The sequence below is a fragment of the Brassica napus genome, chromosome C7 (genome assembly GCF_020379485.1).
Source record: "Brassica napus cultivar Da-Ae chromosome C7, Da-Ae, whole genome shotgun sequence".
Lineage (NCBI taxonomy): Eukaryota > Viridiplantae > Streptophyta > Magnoliopsida > Brassicales > Brassicaceae > Brassica > Brassica napus.
Genome location: NC_063450.1, coordinates 50428380 through 50444207, shown reverse-complemented (window position 1 = coordinate 50444207; position 15828 = coordinate 50428380). Strand labels below are relative to the sequence as shown.

Sequence of the window (15828 nt, the reverse complement as noted above, 5' to 3'; positions counted from 1 at the left end):
TTATGTCATTGGCTCCTTCATGATGTGGTATCGGTTCCTTTCCGATCTCCCGGAATTGCATAGGGAGTCACATTAGGTTTGATAAGCATTCATGTGATAGTATATCCGGTGGTTGATTCCACTACGAGAATGCATACAGAATGGCTACATTTTTCAAGAGTGTCTTGCAAGGTGAGGAAACTGTTGATGAGCTCTGTCAACAGATCATGTTCCTCTAGAAGATAATTGTTATTGTTTATCGACTCTTCACCTTCACCTTCATCATTGTAGTCCTTCTTACACACGGCTTTCTTGAATCAGATTCTAAGCTGGAATGAGAGTTTTCCTCGTCAGACTTTGACACTTATCTCCTATAGGCTTCTTAGTATTATTCTCTACCCGACTGTTTTCTCTCTGACCTGAACTAATAACAAATGGCTTGTCATACCTAATAAACTTGGGGGCTCTTGCAGCTGCTGAGGAGGACTTGCTACTCCGATCATCCTCCTTCTTTTCCGAATCAAAAACCAATCCCTGCCATAAACCTAGAATCATCAAAACCAGTCCCAAGCATCTCTAAACCATCACCGCCGATACTCTTTTAACATATTCACAGAGCCACGCAGACCACGTGATCAAATCATTTTTTGCCCTCTCAGCAACAAGGTCACGCATTTGTGGCCGACCGTCATTCGACATTCTCATACATACCGTTGACTATAGCAATTTTAATGTCTCTGTAGTACAATGATGCATCTATGTCAGGGTAATATGAACCCAAAATAATACTCGAGCGGAAAAAAACCATGAAAAGAAAACTCATATGTTTGGATCACATATGCGTAACTTATCATGTTAAATATCATTTACATACATGCGTATAAATATCATGCCACTGGGGCTTGCGGTATTATTACTTACATGTAAGGAAATGTTGGGGGTGGATGATTCAACTACACCTAAAAGGCTAAAAGAAAGGACATGCATCAATAACAAACACAGAATTACAAGGCCACAACCATAACACACACTAATGTCGTTTTTAATCTTACATCTGAGAGGGATTAGGACAAATGCAATGGCTACACACTCAGTACATAGACATGTATATCATAATAATAAAACTAGTAACACAAAAAAAAAAAAGGCGTATCAGAAAGGCTTCTCGTAGCCTCTAGCCGGGGGTTGGTCCCAAGTTTGTAAGAATGCTGCAACACACACAACATCAATAATCAACCTCTTTAATAAGCTACTACAAAAGAGAGAGAAACAATCGTAATGTTAAAACTGATGATGAGCCCTTACTCAATGGTATTTCTCCCAGCGACATGAATATTGAATCGTCGTCTGTATTATTTGCTGCTTGGTCATTTCCAAGAGCTCCCTGCAATGTTTTCAGTTAGCACCAAAACACTTTCTATGCGACTAAAATACTTTACAAGTAGAGTGCGCACCTCTCGGTCTTGAAGAGCAACGTCGTTGTTCTGTGGCACAGTAGTACTGACTCCCTGGTTTATTGGAGGAATGTTTCCAAACGAATCAAGATACTCTACCATCATCAGCCCTTCATTGTAGTCTGGAACATCATCAATGCCCATATAGGGTGAAACTTCTTGCCTGTTAAATGTTTCAGTCAACAACTCATTAGCCAATACATGTGTTTATATAGGTGTAGATAGGGACATAGCAGTACTTTCTCCCGGGGTTATTGCTGGACTTGACCACTTCTGGCGAATCATCATTGTCCAAATCAATCACTTCTATCTCTTTACCATTGCTCATCCGAGTATTAGTACTGAAATCAAGAGACTTGCTAGAACTGCTGATTGATAGATCAAAACCAACAGCTTGACCAGATTCCCTTTTGCCATCATTAGCATCCGCCGCTCCCCCTAAATTTAGGTCACACATCTTAAACGAAGCAGGAAACAGCTGATGCTCTTCTGCATACACTGGACCTGAGTTTCCCCTGTGTATACTATTATTGCCTGTATTAGCCAGACTTTCATGGTTGTCGGTTTTTCCAGCAGCACCGTCGATCCGTTTCATGTAGAATGAGATTGGCTTGTCATCTTCTTCCTCGTCGCTTTGGATTTCGCTTGCTTTGAATGCGTTGAAGCGATCACTGGCTTCAGAAACTGGCAAAGGCACCCAACTTCTCTGTCTTTTTGCTCCCTCCTCCATGTCACTGCCAACGTTAGCTCGCTTCTCGCCTCCTTTCCCCATTGAATATGATCTATGGATATTAGCCAATTCTAATTCTGAATCTTTCTCGTTATTTTCCCTGGGAATGCTATTGGGAAAAGAATTAGACCTATGGCATTTACTGTCCTCAACGAACTGAACAAGAGGCAAATCTTCAACTTGGTCGTTGAAATTTTCATCCCTAGTACTGTCAGCTTTTCCAGAAGACTTGTCTCGAGTCTCACATGCTTGATCTTCCTCTAGAAGACCAGGATTACGAGAGGTTTCCTTGATATTTTGACTCAGATGCAGCTTGGTGCTTTTAGCAGTCAGAGAAGAGCGCGTCCTCGTAGGCACCTTCTCAAACTTACACAGCGTTGCCAAATCAATGCCACTCTCCCTGAACGATTCATCAGCAGCACATTGTCGATGGATAGGTGCATCTTCATCATGTTGACGGATAGATGCATCTTCGATAGCAGTCTGACTCTCATTCTCTCCACCATTACCACCAGCCCTACCTATCATCTCCCCTGATCCAGCACTCAAGCTACAAGAACCTTCGGACACTTTTGAGATCTCACAATCCTGAACAATTTCTTTCCCAGCACTGGAGGAACCTGTCTTAGACTGTGCCTCATCCTTGTCCAACACAGACTCGGAATCACCCGCTCCTTCACGCTTTCTCATAAATTCACCAGAGGCTGACCTCTGAACCGAGCTGGCAATATCTTCAGCAAGCGGCTGCTCTTCTCGATGCCCAGACACAGAGTCATCACCAGTCTCTGCCTCATAACCTTTACTCCTCTCTGACCAAGTTCCACTCCTCCCAAAATCCGAGTCATAACGGTTAGACCTCCTTCCTCCCAAATTGTTCCTAAAGCCATCGACATACCTCCTTTTATCAGCGGAAGGAGCCAAAGCATCAACTCGAGCTGCTTCTTGCAACCTAGAACCCTGAAACTCCCCACCCTGCCATTTACTGGAAAACACAGTTTGTGGCAGAACACCCTGAGAAACCAAATACTCCGCTGCTAGACGACCTGCGTCCATGAAAACGTCCCCACTCCCACCACCGCTTCTCCGTTGCACCACCGGAGGAGGCAGAGGAGGAGGAGGAAGCTGAAGCTGATTCTGGAACGACTTAGAACGTCCCCTACCTCTTCCATATCCACGGTTAAACCCACGGTGCTGGTGGTGGTGGTGGTCAGGACCAAAGAAGCCATGTCCTCTCATAGGACGGTCAGGGGAAACTCTAGAACCAGACATCCCAAAACCAGATCTGTACCCATTCCCAACGTTGCGTTGTCTACCATGCATCTTTACAAACAAACAAACAAAAAACAGCTCTGATTCAAGAAACCAATCACAACCAATTTTCTCAAACCCAGCTAGTAACTTTGATGAAGGCTTCTCATCTCCACACAAGTATCAAGCTTAATCTTTTTTTAACTCTTACGAACAATCCTTCTTCAGTCACAGAGCAAGCAATTAAGAGAAAATCAAGCAAAACGATGGATCTCGAGTTCCAGATTCGGCAAAGATCTAACCTCTCTCTCTCTATCAATGGATCCTCTTGTTCGATTCCGTTGAAGCAAAGGAAATCATCATCGTGTCATTTCACTTGAGTTCGTCTTGATCAATAAGAACCCTAGAAATTTTCCGATGACGACGAGATTATCTCGAAGGCTGATTCCGATCTTTGTTTGCGTCTCGCCGTCTCTTACGAATATTATTAGCAGAAGACGGGAACGCAAACATGAAGCTGCCACGTCAGCTTTTTATGGTAAGACTGGCACTAAACTCGTCTCCTTCTCACGCGCCCTTCGTCGTGCGTTTGTTCCAGTCTCTGCTGGCACACTATCTCCATTCTCCGTCTAATCAACGACCCACTCACTCACTACCCAGATATGTGTCTACTTTTTATTGGACCCCAATCAGATTTATTTATGGCGTTGAAGACTAGACTTTTGGATATGGAGTTTTTTTTGTTTTCATTATATATTCAATTTATTACATGATTACATAAATGATTTTGAGCAATGCTGAATAGAAAAATTTCGTAGTCAAATCATTGGTTATTTTACCTTATCACAAATGTATACCTGTCTATAATTTTATGGCATGTTTTTAATCAGTTTTTATCATGACATGTGTCCACTTTGTAAGAATTCTAACACGTACTAAATACATATTTATTTAAATATATTACAAATATATCATAAGATTATGCATGTGTATATTTTCGATTTTTTTTACCAATATTTTCGGTTTCTTTTTACCAATATTTTCGGTTTATTCACAGATAAGAAAATCAGATGAAAACCTTGTGGTTGACAAGTATATACTGTAAAGTTTTTATAGGTATTTGGCAAAATATATTTGTTTTAGATCACATGTATAAAGGGTTTATGGTATATATTGTTATTGTTTTTTTTGATAATCGAGGGGTTCCCCATTTACGTGGATCATTCCCCTGGGCCCGGTTAGACAGCGGTCCACTTCATCCGAGAAAGCTTTACCTGGACTGGGAACAAGGCCCAACACCTAGTACCGCATTTGGTATTGTTGTTTATGATAGATATTCTATATAGTTTATAATTGATTTACCGAATACATTTAGATACGAATCAGCATGTGAAAGTACAAGCACAATCCTCTCTTTTGTTCAAATTTGAGTTATATAATACCGATATATTCTATGAAAAATACTAAATATTTAGATAACATTTTTAAATAACACTACACATTTAGATATATATTTTAAATAACGCTAATTATTTAGATATATTTTAAAATACGCATGTTTTTATAGATTTATACATGTAAACAAAGTACTAAAATAATCTTACAAACTGAAACTCAATGCTGATTTTTTACACCTTCGACTAACATTAATATACGTCGTCAACTATATACCTTAGCAAAAAAATTACTTGTCAACATTGTATTTTGTTTCTTTTGTCACTAGAGTTACCCATGTTTCTGAATTATGTTAACGTATGTTAAGCAAGTGGTGTAACATACAAGAACTATGAAGATTTTGGCAATTAAGTGAACTAAATGTTTTGTGTATTTTGTTTTGTTTAAACAATAAATGGTGTATATTTCTAAAAATAGCTAAATTAGTTGGTGAATTTTAATGGAATAGATAGTAGAAAAAGTTTGAACCATTTTTGTTTGGATTGTGAGAAAGTTAAGGAGAAAAATTATCTAACTAAGCTGTTTATCTCTTGAAGTTTTTTTTTTTTTTTTTTTTTTTGCCTATATACATCTTCATTGTGTTTAGGGCCAAACCATAATCAAGAAAGAGAGAGTGAATTTTTGCAGAAGGTTTCTTCTTTGCCTCTTGTTCATTTTCTTTGAATAACCCATAAGAAGATAAAAGAGAGAGACAGATATGAGAAGAGGCAAAGAAGAACACTCATTGTCTCGATCTCTTACATTAGACTAAACGGCAAAAAAACATTTGATCCGTTTATTAACAAGGTGCTTAATGGTCACCGTTACGATTGTTTATTTTCTCTAGAGTTCCCATGTTGTGTTTATCACAATATCAGATTTAACTTGAAGCTTATTAGTTATTACAATGAGTTACTTCTCTAAAAAAAGGAGTTACTGTTCTTTCTCTATTTTATGTTCTTTTTGCTGATTTCGAGTAACTTCATTTTCTCCATTATCACATTTCAGATTAAGCACAAAGTTGAAGCTGAATCTTAATTGTAACAATGCCTGGTTTTGACAATAACTTTGCCGTGATGGGAGAGTGGTTAGACCCTAGTCCTAACCACAAGAAGAGATCCAAAGCGGAACTTGAAAGAGAGGTCTCTTTAGAAGACATTAAGAATAAGGGCTTTCTGCATGCAAGCTTTCAAGAGAAACCGTGCTACTCAAGCAATGGTCTTAGTGAAAGGATTGCTGCGAGAACCGGGTTTAAAGTACCAAGGTTAAAGACTGAGAGTATTTTTCCATCTACATGTTTAGCCATCTCTTCTCCTGGTGTTAGCCCAGCAACTCTACTAGAGTCTCCTGTTTTCCTCTCAAACCCTTTGGTAACATTTTCATTATCGTCTTCTATGTTGGTTTCTTATATCCACGTCTGAAATCTCTTATCATTTGTAAGCGCAGACATCTCCAACAACAGGAAAGCTCTCATCACTACCTTCAGATAAAGCTAAATATGAGTTCATTGAAGACATTTCCTTAACCTTGAGCCTCGATCCTACTACAAACATCGGTTCAGAACACGATGATTCACAAGCATATGGAAGCGGTTTAGGAGACTTGATGCCTAGTGGTGCGCCTGGAGATGATGGATACAACTGGAGAAAATACGGACAGAAGCTAGTTAAAGGAAGCGAGTATCCACGTAGCTATTACAAGTGCACGCACCCGAACTGTGAGGTCAAGAAGAAGGTTGAACGGTCCCGGGAAGGTCATATTACTGAGATCATATACGTGAAAGCTCATAATCACCTTAAACCTCCAACTAACCGCCGTTCAGTCACTGGACTATCCGGTACAGGCGATGACATGCAAATAGATGGAACTGGAACCAATGAGAACTTACAATGGACATCGCCTGTTTATGAAGAGGTCGGATACGGAAGCCATTCTGGATCAATGCAGGTTCAAAGCGGGACTCAGTTCGGGTATGGTGGTGTAGCAACCGATGCCTTCTCTAAAGATGAAGAAGATCGCACGTCCTTCATGAGTGTCTCTCTGGGTTACGACGGACAAGTAGATGAATCCGAGCCAAAGAGGAGGTCAGAAATTAAAAGTTTCTCTAGTAACCATTTAAATACTCATCAAGACGAGACGTTCTGATGACTTGCGATGCTATTAATGTATCAGGAAACTGGAAACGAGTGGATCAAGCCGAGGAACCCGTGAGCCAAAAGTCGTGGTGAAGACCACAAGTGACATTGACATCCTCGAAGATGGCTATCGCTGGCGCAAGTATGGGCAAAAGGTCGTCAAAGGAAACCCGAATCCGAGGTTCCTGTATCCATCTGCTCTCTTCTGTTGCAGCTTTTTGCCTAAGAATGTTATCACAATATGTTTCCTATGTGATTATTCAGGAGCTACTATAAATGCACAGCTAGTGGATGTAACGTAACTAAGCATGTGGAGAGAGCTTCTGATGACCTCACGTCCGTACTAACCACTTACATAGGCAAACACAATCACGCAGTACCAGCAGCACGTAACAGCAGCCACGTCGGTTCGGGCAGCTCAGGGACCGTCCAAGGCGGTTTAGCGACTCAGACCCACAACCAACATGTGCACTATCCAGTGCCACGCAGTAGTTCTGAGGGAATGGTCACAGCCAACTCATCACTACATGACTTCCAGCCATACCTGAGGTCTCCTTCAGGTTTCTCGGTTTACTATGTAGGCGAAGCCGAGCTTACAGATATTTCAGTGTCTGGTTTACCTATTGGGCAAGAGAGGTTTCTCGGCCTGGAAGCGCTTGCCACTGGTGATCCGGATGGGCTGATGTTGCAGTTAGCAGCAGAGCCGAAGGTGGAACAAATGTCACAACAGGAACTAGGATTGTCAAGGAGCTCATTGATAGATATAATGAGTAGATTACCACAAATATGAAACGAATCTCATTATTCACCGATTGTTAGTCTTTTGAATAAATGGCTCTTAATGTAGAGTTTTAGGAACCAAAAAAATTAGTAATCCAACGTTAACTTTTGTCCAAACAAAGCTTTTAGCAAAAAGGTCACTAGCTGTTTGATTCAGAAAAGTGAAATGCATTGAAATCTAAAATTTCTTAGGAACAACAAAAAGGGTTCTACGCTGAAACTAATCTTTACATGAATGGAATCCTACTACCGCCTGTTCGACTCTTCTTCGCGTATGCAGTCTTGACTTTGTCAACCACCTCGTTCATGTTGCTGCAGTTTGAAACAAAAGTGAGTGATCAAATACAAGAAGGATTCATTTATGACATTTCTTTTGTTATAGCTGCCATTTGGTCAAGGTATAGTATAGCATATGATTAGATAAAAAGAAATTTTATATTCCCTTAGCTCCTACATGCTCCCTATCTTCATTATAATAAGGATGGTTGAGCAAGGTCCTAGATTTAGTTCTTAACCTAAATAAATAAAACTATCTCATTCTCAGCCTAAAGCAAGTACTGGTGATTTCACAAATTTTTTATTTTTTTATTTTGCAAAAAGGAGAAAATGAGTGATACCGTATCTGGGGGTTTCACGCACGACGAAGGCATGAGTACGGCGGATCCGCCGGATGTTCTGATCTCTCCGACGAGAGGAAGCACATCTTTGGGGGAGACGCGAGTTTTGGATGGATCGATGAAGGTTTGTGTAGAAGGAGTTTCGGTGGACGATGGATCTACGGAGAAATCACCGACGATCTCGAATCTGGGGGTAGCAAATCCGGGGATCTCTCCGGAGAAGGTGATTGAGAATGGGGTTAAGGAGAAAACGCAGGTGGTTTCAAATCTGGAGGTATCAAAAGAGGGATCGAAGAACTCGTGGGTTGGAGTGGTTCAAGGGCAAAAGGTTCTGAAGAAATATGATGTAGAAATACAGATGCAGGATGGTATTGGATCAGTAATGGTACCAGAGGAGATTACAAAGGGTGTAGCACCGCTATGGGATGATTTCTTGATTGGGAAATTTCTTGATGTAGCGCCGCATATAGCAAAGGTTCATGCCATTGTAAACAAGATATGGACGCTCAATGACAAATCTCAGAGGGTGGAGGTTTTCGAAGTGAATGAAACAATGATGAAGTTTAGGATACTAAATAATGCTGATAAGAACAGGGTGCTGCGCAGAGGAATGTGGAACATTGCTGGTGTCCCAGTGGTGTTAACGAAATGGTCACCAGTGATTGAGAAGGAGAAGCCACCCACACAATCAATTCCTATGTGGGTGCACATTAAAAATGTTCCAGTAAAGCTGTTCTCGTGGCAGGGTCTGAGCTTTGTGACAAGTCCATTGGGGAGTCCAGTGAGATTGCATCCGGAGACAACTCAATGTCTCAACATTGAAGTGGCAAAGATATTTGTAAAGGTGGACCTTTCAAAAGATCTGCCAAAGAAGATGAAGTTTAATATAGAGGGAGAGGAAGTCATGGTGGAATACATCTACCCGTGGTTACCAACAAAATGCCCAAAATGTGAGAAGTGGGGACATACAGTAAAGAGATGTCCACAAGGGAATGAAGAGCAGTCCGAGGAGAAAGACCAAATTGAAGAGGGAGAAATAAGAGAAGTTCAGAGTGAGGAAAAAGTGGAGAAGGAAGGAAAGGAGGAAGACAGAGTGGTTCACATGAAAAATAAGGAGGAAGAGAAGAAGTTTGAAGAAGTTGAGGAAAATACGGAGAAAGAGAAGGAACTAGAGTGGTCAGAAATCACTCCAGGGAAAGCTAGCCGTTCCCCTAATATGAGTCAAAGGGGATTGGAATATGATCAAGTCTCTCTTATTACAGAATCCAGATTCTCGGTTTTATCACCAGAAGAAGGAATGCAAGATGATGAGGAGAATGTAGAACAGATTGCAGTGCCGTCTAATTCGAAATTGAAGGAAAAGGAGGAAGTACGAGTGTCAAGGCAAGTCTTGCCTAGAGACTCAAAGTTGAATCACAGATATTTGGGAGACAAAGGAGGTCAGAAAGCTCAGGAAGGCGATCCTAGCTATCTGAAAAAGAAGAAATCTCGACGCTAATATGTCAGGTTTCTATTGGAATATAAGAGGTTTTAATAAAGCATCTAAACAGGAGATGGTAAAAGAATGGGTGAAGAAGAGAGGTTTTCAATTTGGTTGCTTAATAGAAACTAGAGTGAAGGAGAATAAAATCAGGAGGATTGTAAATAAAGTGTTTCCAGGGTGGTCCTATATGGAGAACTATGAGCACAATAGGTTGGGAAGAATGTGGATTGTGTGGAAGCAGGGGGTAAGGGTTACGCCTTGTTTTCAGAGTGAGCAGCTTCTCACAGTATCTATACTAATGGAGGGTTTGGAGGAAGAATTTTACTGTTCTTTTGTTTATGGTTTGAATTTGGAGGAAGAGAGAAGGGAGCTTTGGAGAGATCTCAAATCTCATCAAGATTCTCCAATTATCAGCAAAAGGGCGTGGATCATTCAGGGAGATTTTAATGAGATACTATCAGGAATTGAGCATTCAGTAGAAAGCTCTTCTCATGATTCTGTGGGTATGAGAGAATTTCAAGAAGTTGTTGAGTATTGTCGTTTGCTGGACATGTCGTATCAAGGTCCAAGGTTTACCTGGTCAAATAAGAGAGAAAATGGTATTATCTGTAAGAAGTTGGACCGGACTTTGGTAAATGAGGTATGGCTTCAGAGCTATCCTCAATCATATTGTGTATTTGAAGCTGGTGGCTGTTCGGATCATCAGAGATGCAGGGTTATCATAAAAATGGATCTGTTGAAGCCAAGAAAGCCCTTTAAATTCGTAAATGCGCTTGTTGACACTCCGGAATTTCTCAGGGTGGTAGAGAGCTTCTGGTCTGGAACTGAGAATCTGTTTGTCTCAACTTCTGCTTTGTTTCGGTTGTCAAAGAAGCTAAAAGCTTTGAAGCCACTACTGAGGAATCTAGGAAAAGAAAAATTTGGAGATATTTTTAAAAGAACAGGGGAAGCATATAAGGTTCTCTGCGAAGCCCAAATCAAGACATTGGAGGATCCTAATCAGAATAATGTGATGGCAGAATCAACTGCTTATGGAAGGTGGTCTCTTTTGTCAATGGTGGAAGAGAGGGTTATCAGTCAAAAAGCAAAAGTCCATTGGCTAAGTGTGGGAGATGGAAACAATAAGAATTTTCATCAAGCAGCTAAAGTGAGAGAAGTTAGAAATGCCATAAGAGAAATCAGGAGGCTTGATGGTTCAGTAGCAGAGAGTCAAGAAGATATAAAGAAGGAGGCAGTGGATCATTTTCGAAACTTCCTCACACATATTCCTTCAGACTACAGAGAAGTGCCAAGGGATGAATTGAAGCTGCTTCTAAACTATGAATGTTCTGAGGAAGATGGAAGAATGTTGATTGGGGTAGTTAATGCGGAGGAGGTTAAGAAAGTTCTATTCTCTATGGCAGCGGACAAGTCTCCAGGCCCTGATGGCTACACGAGTGAGTTCTTCAAAGCTTCATGGTCTATTACAGGCAGGGATTTTGTGGTTGCGGTTCAATCATTTTTTGAGAAAGGTTTTCTGCCAAAGGGCATCAACTCCACCATTCTGGCCCTTATACCAAAGAAGAATGATGCCACCTACATGAAAGACTATAGACCTATCTCATGCTGCAACGTATTGTACAAGGTAATCTCAAAAATTCTTGCCAATCGCATGAAAAGACTTCTGCCATTGTTTATATCGCTAAACCAATCAGCATTTGTTAAGGATCGTCTGATCATGGAGAATGTTCTTCTAGCTTCGGAGTTGGTAAAGAGTTATCATAAGGACTCAGTCACAGAGAGATGTGCAGTGAAGATTGATATATCAAAGGCTTTCGACTCGGTTCAGTGGTCGTTTCTGCTATCTGTTTTGGAAGCTTTAAATTTTCCAGCAAAGTTCATTCTCTGGATTAAGAAATGTATAGAGTTGGCGTCTTTCTCTATTCAAATTAACGGGGAGCTGGCAGGATATTTCAATAGTAGAAGAGGGCTACGTCAAGGATGCGCACTCTCGCCATACTTATTTGTGATCTGTATGCAAGTGTTAACAAAGCTCCTTGATAAAGCTGCAGTGGAGAGAAGGATTGGCTACCACCCGTATTGCAGAGATTTGAATTTGACTCATATATGCTTCGCTGACGATGTCTTAGTCTTCTCAGATGGGAAAAAGAGTTCAATTGAAGGGATTCTAGAGGTGTTTCAGGATTTTGCTAAGATATCAGGCTTGAATATTAGTCTTGAGAAATCTACCCTGTTCTTGGCGGGAGTTAAGAGTGAAGATAGCGCTTCTATACTGGAGCAATTCCCATTTAAAGCTGGTTCACTGCCAGTAAGATATCTTGGTCTTCCCTTACTAACAAAGAAGATGAGTGTACAAGATTATTCTCCTCTGATATCAAGAATAAGAACTCGTGTTTCTTCTTGGACTGCAAAGCACTTGTCATTTGCAGGAAGACTTCAATTGATTGGTTCAGTGATATATAGCATCACCAACTTTTGGATGTCGGCTTTTCGCCTCCCGAGTCAGTGTATAAAGGAAATCCACAGCATCTGCTCTGCTTTTCTCTGGTCTGGGCCAACGCTATCCACACGGAAAGCAAAAATTGCATGGGCTGATGTTTGTAAACCAAGAGATGAAGGTGGGTTGGGTTTGAGGAATTTGTTGGAAGCAAACAGAGTGGCTTGTCTGAAGTTAATATGGAGAGTGTTATCTGCAAGGTCTTCGCTATGGGTTAAATGGATTTGGAAGTATCTCATAAGGAAGGGATCGTTTTGGAGTGTAAATGAAAGGAGCACTCTAGGCTCTTGGATGTGGAGGAAACTCCTGAAGATGAGAGCTGTTGCAGTGCAGTATTTTAAGGTGGAGATAAACAGTGGCTCTACTACTTCTTTCTGGTTCGATAGATGGTCACCTTTGGGGGTTCTTATTGATTTCACTGGAGGAAGAGGCTGTGTAGAATTAGGTATTCCAATAAATGCAACGGTGGAGAGAGTCATTCAAACTTATAGGAGAAGAAGGCGTAGAGTTCCTATTTTACAGCAGATAGAACAAGAGATTATGGCTCTGCAGGAGAGAAGTCTTAATCAGCTGGATGATGTTTGTTTGTGGAAAAGAGAGAGTGGTGACTACGCATCGGAGTTTTCTACTTCCCAAACTTGGAACTTGTTACGAGAGAAGAAGCAGAAGGTTCCCTGGTCTAAAGGTATTTGGTTTCCTGAAGCCACACCAAAATTCTCCTTTATGGCATGGATTGTCATTCATAACAGGCTGGCTACTGGTGATAGGATACTTAAGTGGAATCCTCAAGCAGTGTCTGTTTGCTGGTTATGTAAAACACATTTGGAGACTAGAGATCATCTTTTTTTCGAGTGTGAATATTCAAAGGAAGTCTGGTTGGGGTTAACTAGAGGTTTAACAGGCAGTGGAGTGTGTCAATGGTTGCAGGTTATGCAGATACTGATCAATGGTTTACATGAAAGGGTAGTGACGTTCTTATGGAGGTATTGTTTCCAATCTGTTCTTCATGCGATTTGGATGGAGAGGAACACTAGGCGTGTGGAGGATAAAGCTCTGCCAACTTCTAGTCTTATGATAAAGTTGGACAAGCAGGTCAGAAACAGAATTACTTCTTTGAGAAGGAAGAATGGAGGTAAATATGAGAAAGCAATGGAGGAATGGTTTAAAAGAAGGTGAAGAAAGGAGTATAGAAGTTAAGCAATAGATATGAGTTCTTTTTTGTAATAGGAAGCAGTCCCCTCTGTAAAAAAGTTTTTTTGAAGTGAATAAAATTTAAAATTCTTTCAAAAAAAAAAAAAAAAAAAAAAAAAAAAAAATTGACAAACATTTCTGGAATAGCCTACATGTAGAGAACATATACCTGGTACAGTTTGTGATTATTGCTAGGTAAGACATCAGCAATTTGTCGTTGTACTCCTGCAAATTAAAAGAACGTCATAGATATATATATATATATAAAGAATAATCAGAACAAGCGACAGGAAGAGCTTAACAGAATCAAATGCCAGTCTTTTAAGGGACATAGCTTGAGAATGGTAAGGCATTACTTACCATCAGGAAATTATCATTAAACTTTTCTGAGTGTGCAGCAGGCAAACTTCTGAGCAGACTAGCTGCTTGCCTCAGAAGTGAGTCGTCGCAGGGAATATCACCTAGATGCAGAATCACACAAGCAGTTAGAATCACATGGACCCTTGAAACCAAAAGAACATAACTACATTACTTTTTGTCAATATCATCGTCTAGCCCCCTTTTCAATTCCTTTCTCAGCGTTGGGAAAACACAACAATTACTAATATGCCAGCTACAATCCACGACTGGTTACACAAACTCTATAAAAAAATTGAAGAGGGACAGAAAGTGGGGACTTGAGCATGCAAGAATATATTATACCTTTCTGCATAGCTACAAGATACTGAAAGAGCACTCTGATTCTGCTATTGAGCATCTTGATTGCACTGTGTATGCCAGTAAGATGAGCAGCCACTGCACAACATCGAGGAATCAGCATTAATTCAACAGGAATGTGTAAGAATATTATGATCAATATGAAAGGCTTACACTGGGTCGCTGCTGAGCCTCCATCGGATGGCTTAAGATGTGCAACATGATCCACCGATATTCTTTCAGCTTCCACGGTCTGCAAGCAAATGTTACAACCATAGCCATGTTATTAAAGCTCCACTCTCATGTAACATTAGATATAATTACATATCACGAGGCTTAAGAACATACCTCAATAGTGTAGCTTGCATCCACGAAAATAGACTGCGGAATCCCATCAATGACATGGAACTCTTGAAGGTTTTAAAGACAAAAATCACATCACATGATCATAGGATTAAAAAAAAAAATTAGAATCTTTTAAAACATTCAAGAGCAGAAACTAGTTATTCATATCTACAATATAGAATATGTAACCACTTTCATAGATCGTTACAGGGAGATTATAATCTTTGTAGACAGTAAAAGCTTACCACCACTCTGATAGATATTAAAGCTTACCCATTTCATCAATGAACATAAGAAAAATATAAGAAAATCTTTGTAGAGAGTAAAGCTTACCACTTTCATAGATAGTCACAGGGAGATCCTTTTGTGCGTGATTGATAGCCGGATTCAGAAGAACATAAACCGGAGATTCATTAATGTCCATCAGCTACACAAAGACTCACACAATCAGTACACTGAGACCTAAAAGCTAATCAATCACACAAATCAACAATGGACTTGAACACACTCACAGCTTTGTGGATATGCATATCAGATTCATTAGCCTCGCTTCCCGTAGAGTACCATCCCAATACGTAGAATCCAGGGAACACCTTCTGATCTAAACACCCACAAGAACAATCAGCAAACCAAATCGATAAACGAAATTAAATAGCGAGTTTTAAAAACTTACAGAGCTCTTGCTTCTTCTCGAGGAAGGCTCCATCGAGTGAATCGGTGGTGGGATCGAACACGAGCTCGAAGCTATTGAAGATCTCAACCGTTCGGCCTCTCTGTGCACCGATCACGCAGCCGTAAACCCTAAAGTTCTGCGGAAACGTCGCGCCGACAGCGGCGGGGATATTACCGGGGGCGCAGGAGGAGGATGGAGGGTTGAGCTGAGTCTTGACCCTAGTGAAGTGATCGGAGATGTTAAGCATCACTAAGGGGTGGAGCTTGAAGGTGAGGCCGCTTGAGGAAGAAGGCGCCATTGGTTTTTCGTCTCTCGAGATTTTTCTTTTTCCCGGTGCTTCGTAAAATCAGAGGTCTCTTAAATAAGTGTCCTCGATTCGGGTCTTATATGGGCTTGGGTTGGGTTTTCAAGCCCATCGCATTTTTTATAAAAGATTTTGGGAACATTTTTTGTTTAATCCAAATTTTATAATTCTAACCTAGTTTAAGATTAATTTTATTTAGTTTTAAAGTTATTTGGAATTTTCATTAATGTGGTTAGATATTTTCTGCTTTGACTCAGTTTTA

General features: G+C 40.4%; 3 protein-coding genes across 4 annotated transcripts; 1 reads left to right on the top strand and 2 right to left on the bottom strand.

The window, feature by feature from the left end:
- Positions 1-947: 947 nt before the first annotated feature.
- BNAC07G40320D (uncharacterized protein At4g26450) lies at positions 948-3913 on the bottom strand. The gene is made up of 4 exons (XM_013851323.3): positions 1673-3913; positions 1434-1596; positions 1285-1363; positions 948-1187 (listed from the first exon to the last, which is right to left on the bottom strand). The coding sequence occupies exons 1-4, from the start codon at positions 3481-3483 to the stop codon at positions 1132-1134; spliced, it is 2109 nt and encodes a 702-aa protein (XP_013706777.1). The 5' UTR covers positions 3484-3913; the 3' UTR covers positions 948-1131.
- A 300-nt stretch (positions 3914-4213) lies between these two features.
- Positions 4214-7916, top strand: LOC106410148 (probable WRKY transcription factor 34). Its single transcript, XM_013850636.3, has 5 exons — positions 4214-5652; positions 5854-6215; positions 6292-6929; positions 7018-7161; positions 7245-7916. The coding sequence occupies exons 2-5, from the start codon at positions 5892-5894 to the stop codon at positions 7768-7770; spliced, it is 1632 nt and encodes a 543-aa protein (XP_013706090.1). The 5' UTR covers positions 4214-5652; positions 5854-5891; the 3' UTR covers positions 7771-7916.
- LOC106407320 (COP9 signalosome complex subunit 6b) lies at positions 7825-15679 on the bottom strand. 2 transcript variants are annotated; one of them, XM_013848160.3, is made up of 9 exons: positions 15263-15628; positions 15102-15190; positions 14923-15016; positions 14593-14654; positions 14419-14497; positions 14251-14343; positions 13909-14009; positions 13718-13773; positions 7825-8072 (listed from the first exon to the last, which is right to left on the bottom strand). In XM_013848160.3, exons 1-9 carry the CDS (start codon positions 15558-15560, stop codon positions 7988-7990), a joined length of 957 nt encoding a protein of 318 aa, XP_013703614.1. In that variant the 5' UTR covers positions 15561-15628; the 3' UTR covers positions 7825-7987. The 2 variants fall into 2 exon arrangements, with proteins under 2 accessions (XP_013703614.1, XP_013703613.1); XM_013848159.3 differs by lacking the exon at positions 7825-8072 and adding an exon at positions 12835-13597 and having other exon boundaries at positions 15263-15679.
- Positions 15680-15828: the final 149 nt, after the last annotated feature.

Excerpts from the sequence above, each read along its gene's own strand:
- BNAC07G40320D (XM_013851323.3), bottom strand. The coding sequence starts at position 3,483 with ATGCATGGTAGACAACGCAACGTTGGGAATGGGTACAGATCTGGTTTT. Across the intron at positions 1,364-1,433 it reads TTGCTCTTCAAGACCGAGAG|GGAGCTCTTGGAAATGACCA; the intron begins GTGCGCACTCTA and ends AAAACATTGCAG. Across the intron at positions 1,188-1,284 it reads GCTGGGAGAAATACCATTGA|CATTCTTACAAACTTGGGAC; the intron begins GTAAGGGCTCAT and ends TGTGTGTTGCAG.
- LOC106410148 (XM_013850636.3), top strand. The coding sequence starts at position 5,892 with ATGCCTGGTTTTGACAATAACTTTGCCGTGATGGGAGAGTGGTTAGAC. Across the intron at positions 6,930-7,017 it reads GAATCCGAGCCAAAGAGGAG|GAAACTGGAAACGAGTGGAT; the intron begins GTCAGAAATTAA and ends TTAATGTATCAG. Across the intron at positions 7,162-7,244 it reads AAAGGAAACCCGAATCCGAG|GAGCTACTATAAATGCACAG; the intron begins GTTCCTGTATCC and ends GTGATTATTCAG.
- LOC106407320 (XM_013848159.3), bottom strand. The coding sequence starts at position 15,560 with ATGGCGCCTTCTTCCTCAAGCGGCCTCACCTTCAAGCTCCACCCCTTA. Across the intron at positions 15,017-15,101 it reads ATATGCATATCCACAAAGCT|CTGATGGACATTAATGAATC; the intron begins GTGAGTGTGTTC and ends GTCTTTGTGTAG. Across the intron at positions 14,344-14,418 it reads AGGCTCAGCAGCGACCCAGT|TGGCTGCTCATCTTACTGGC; the intron begins GTAAGCCTTTCA and ends GATGTTGTGCAG.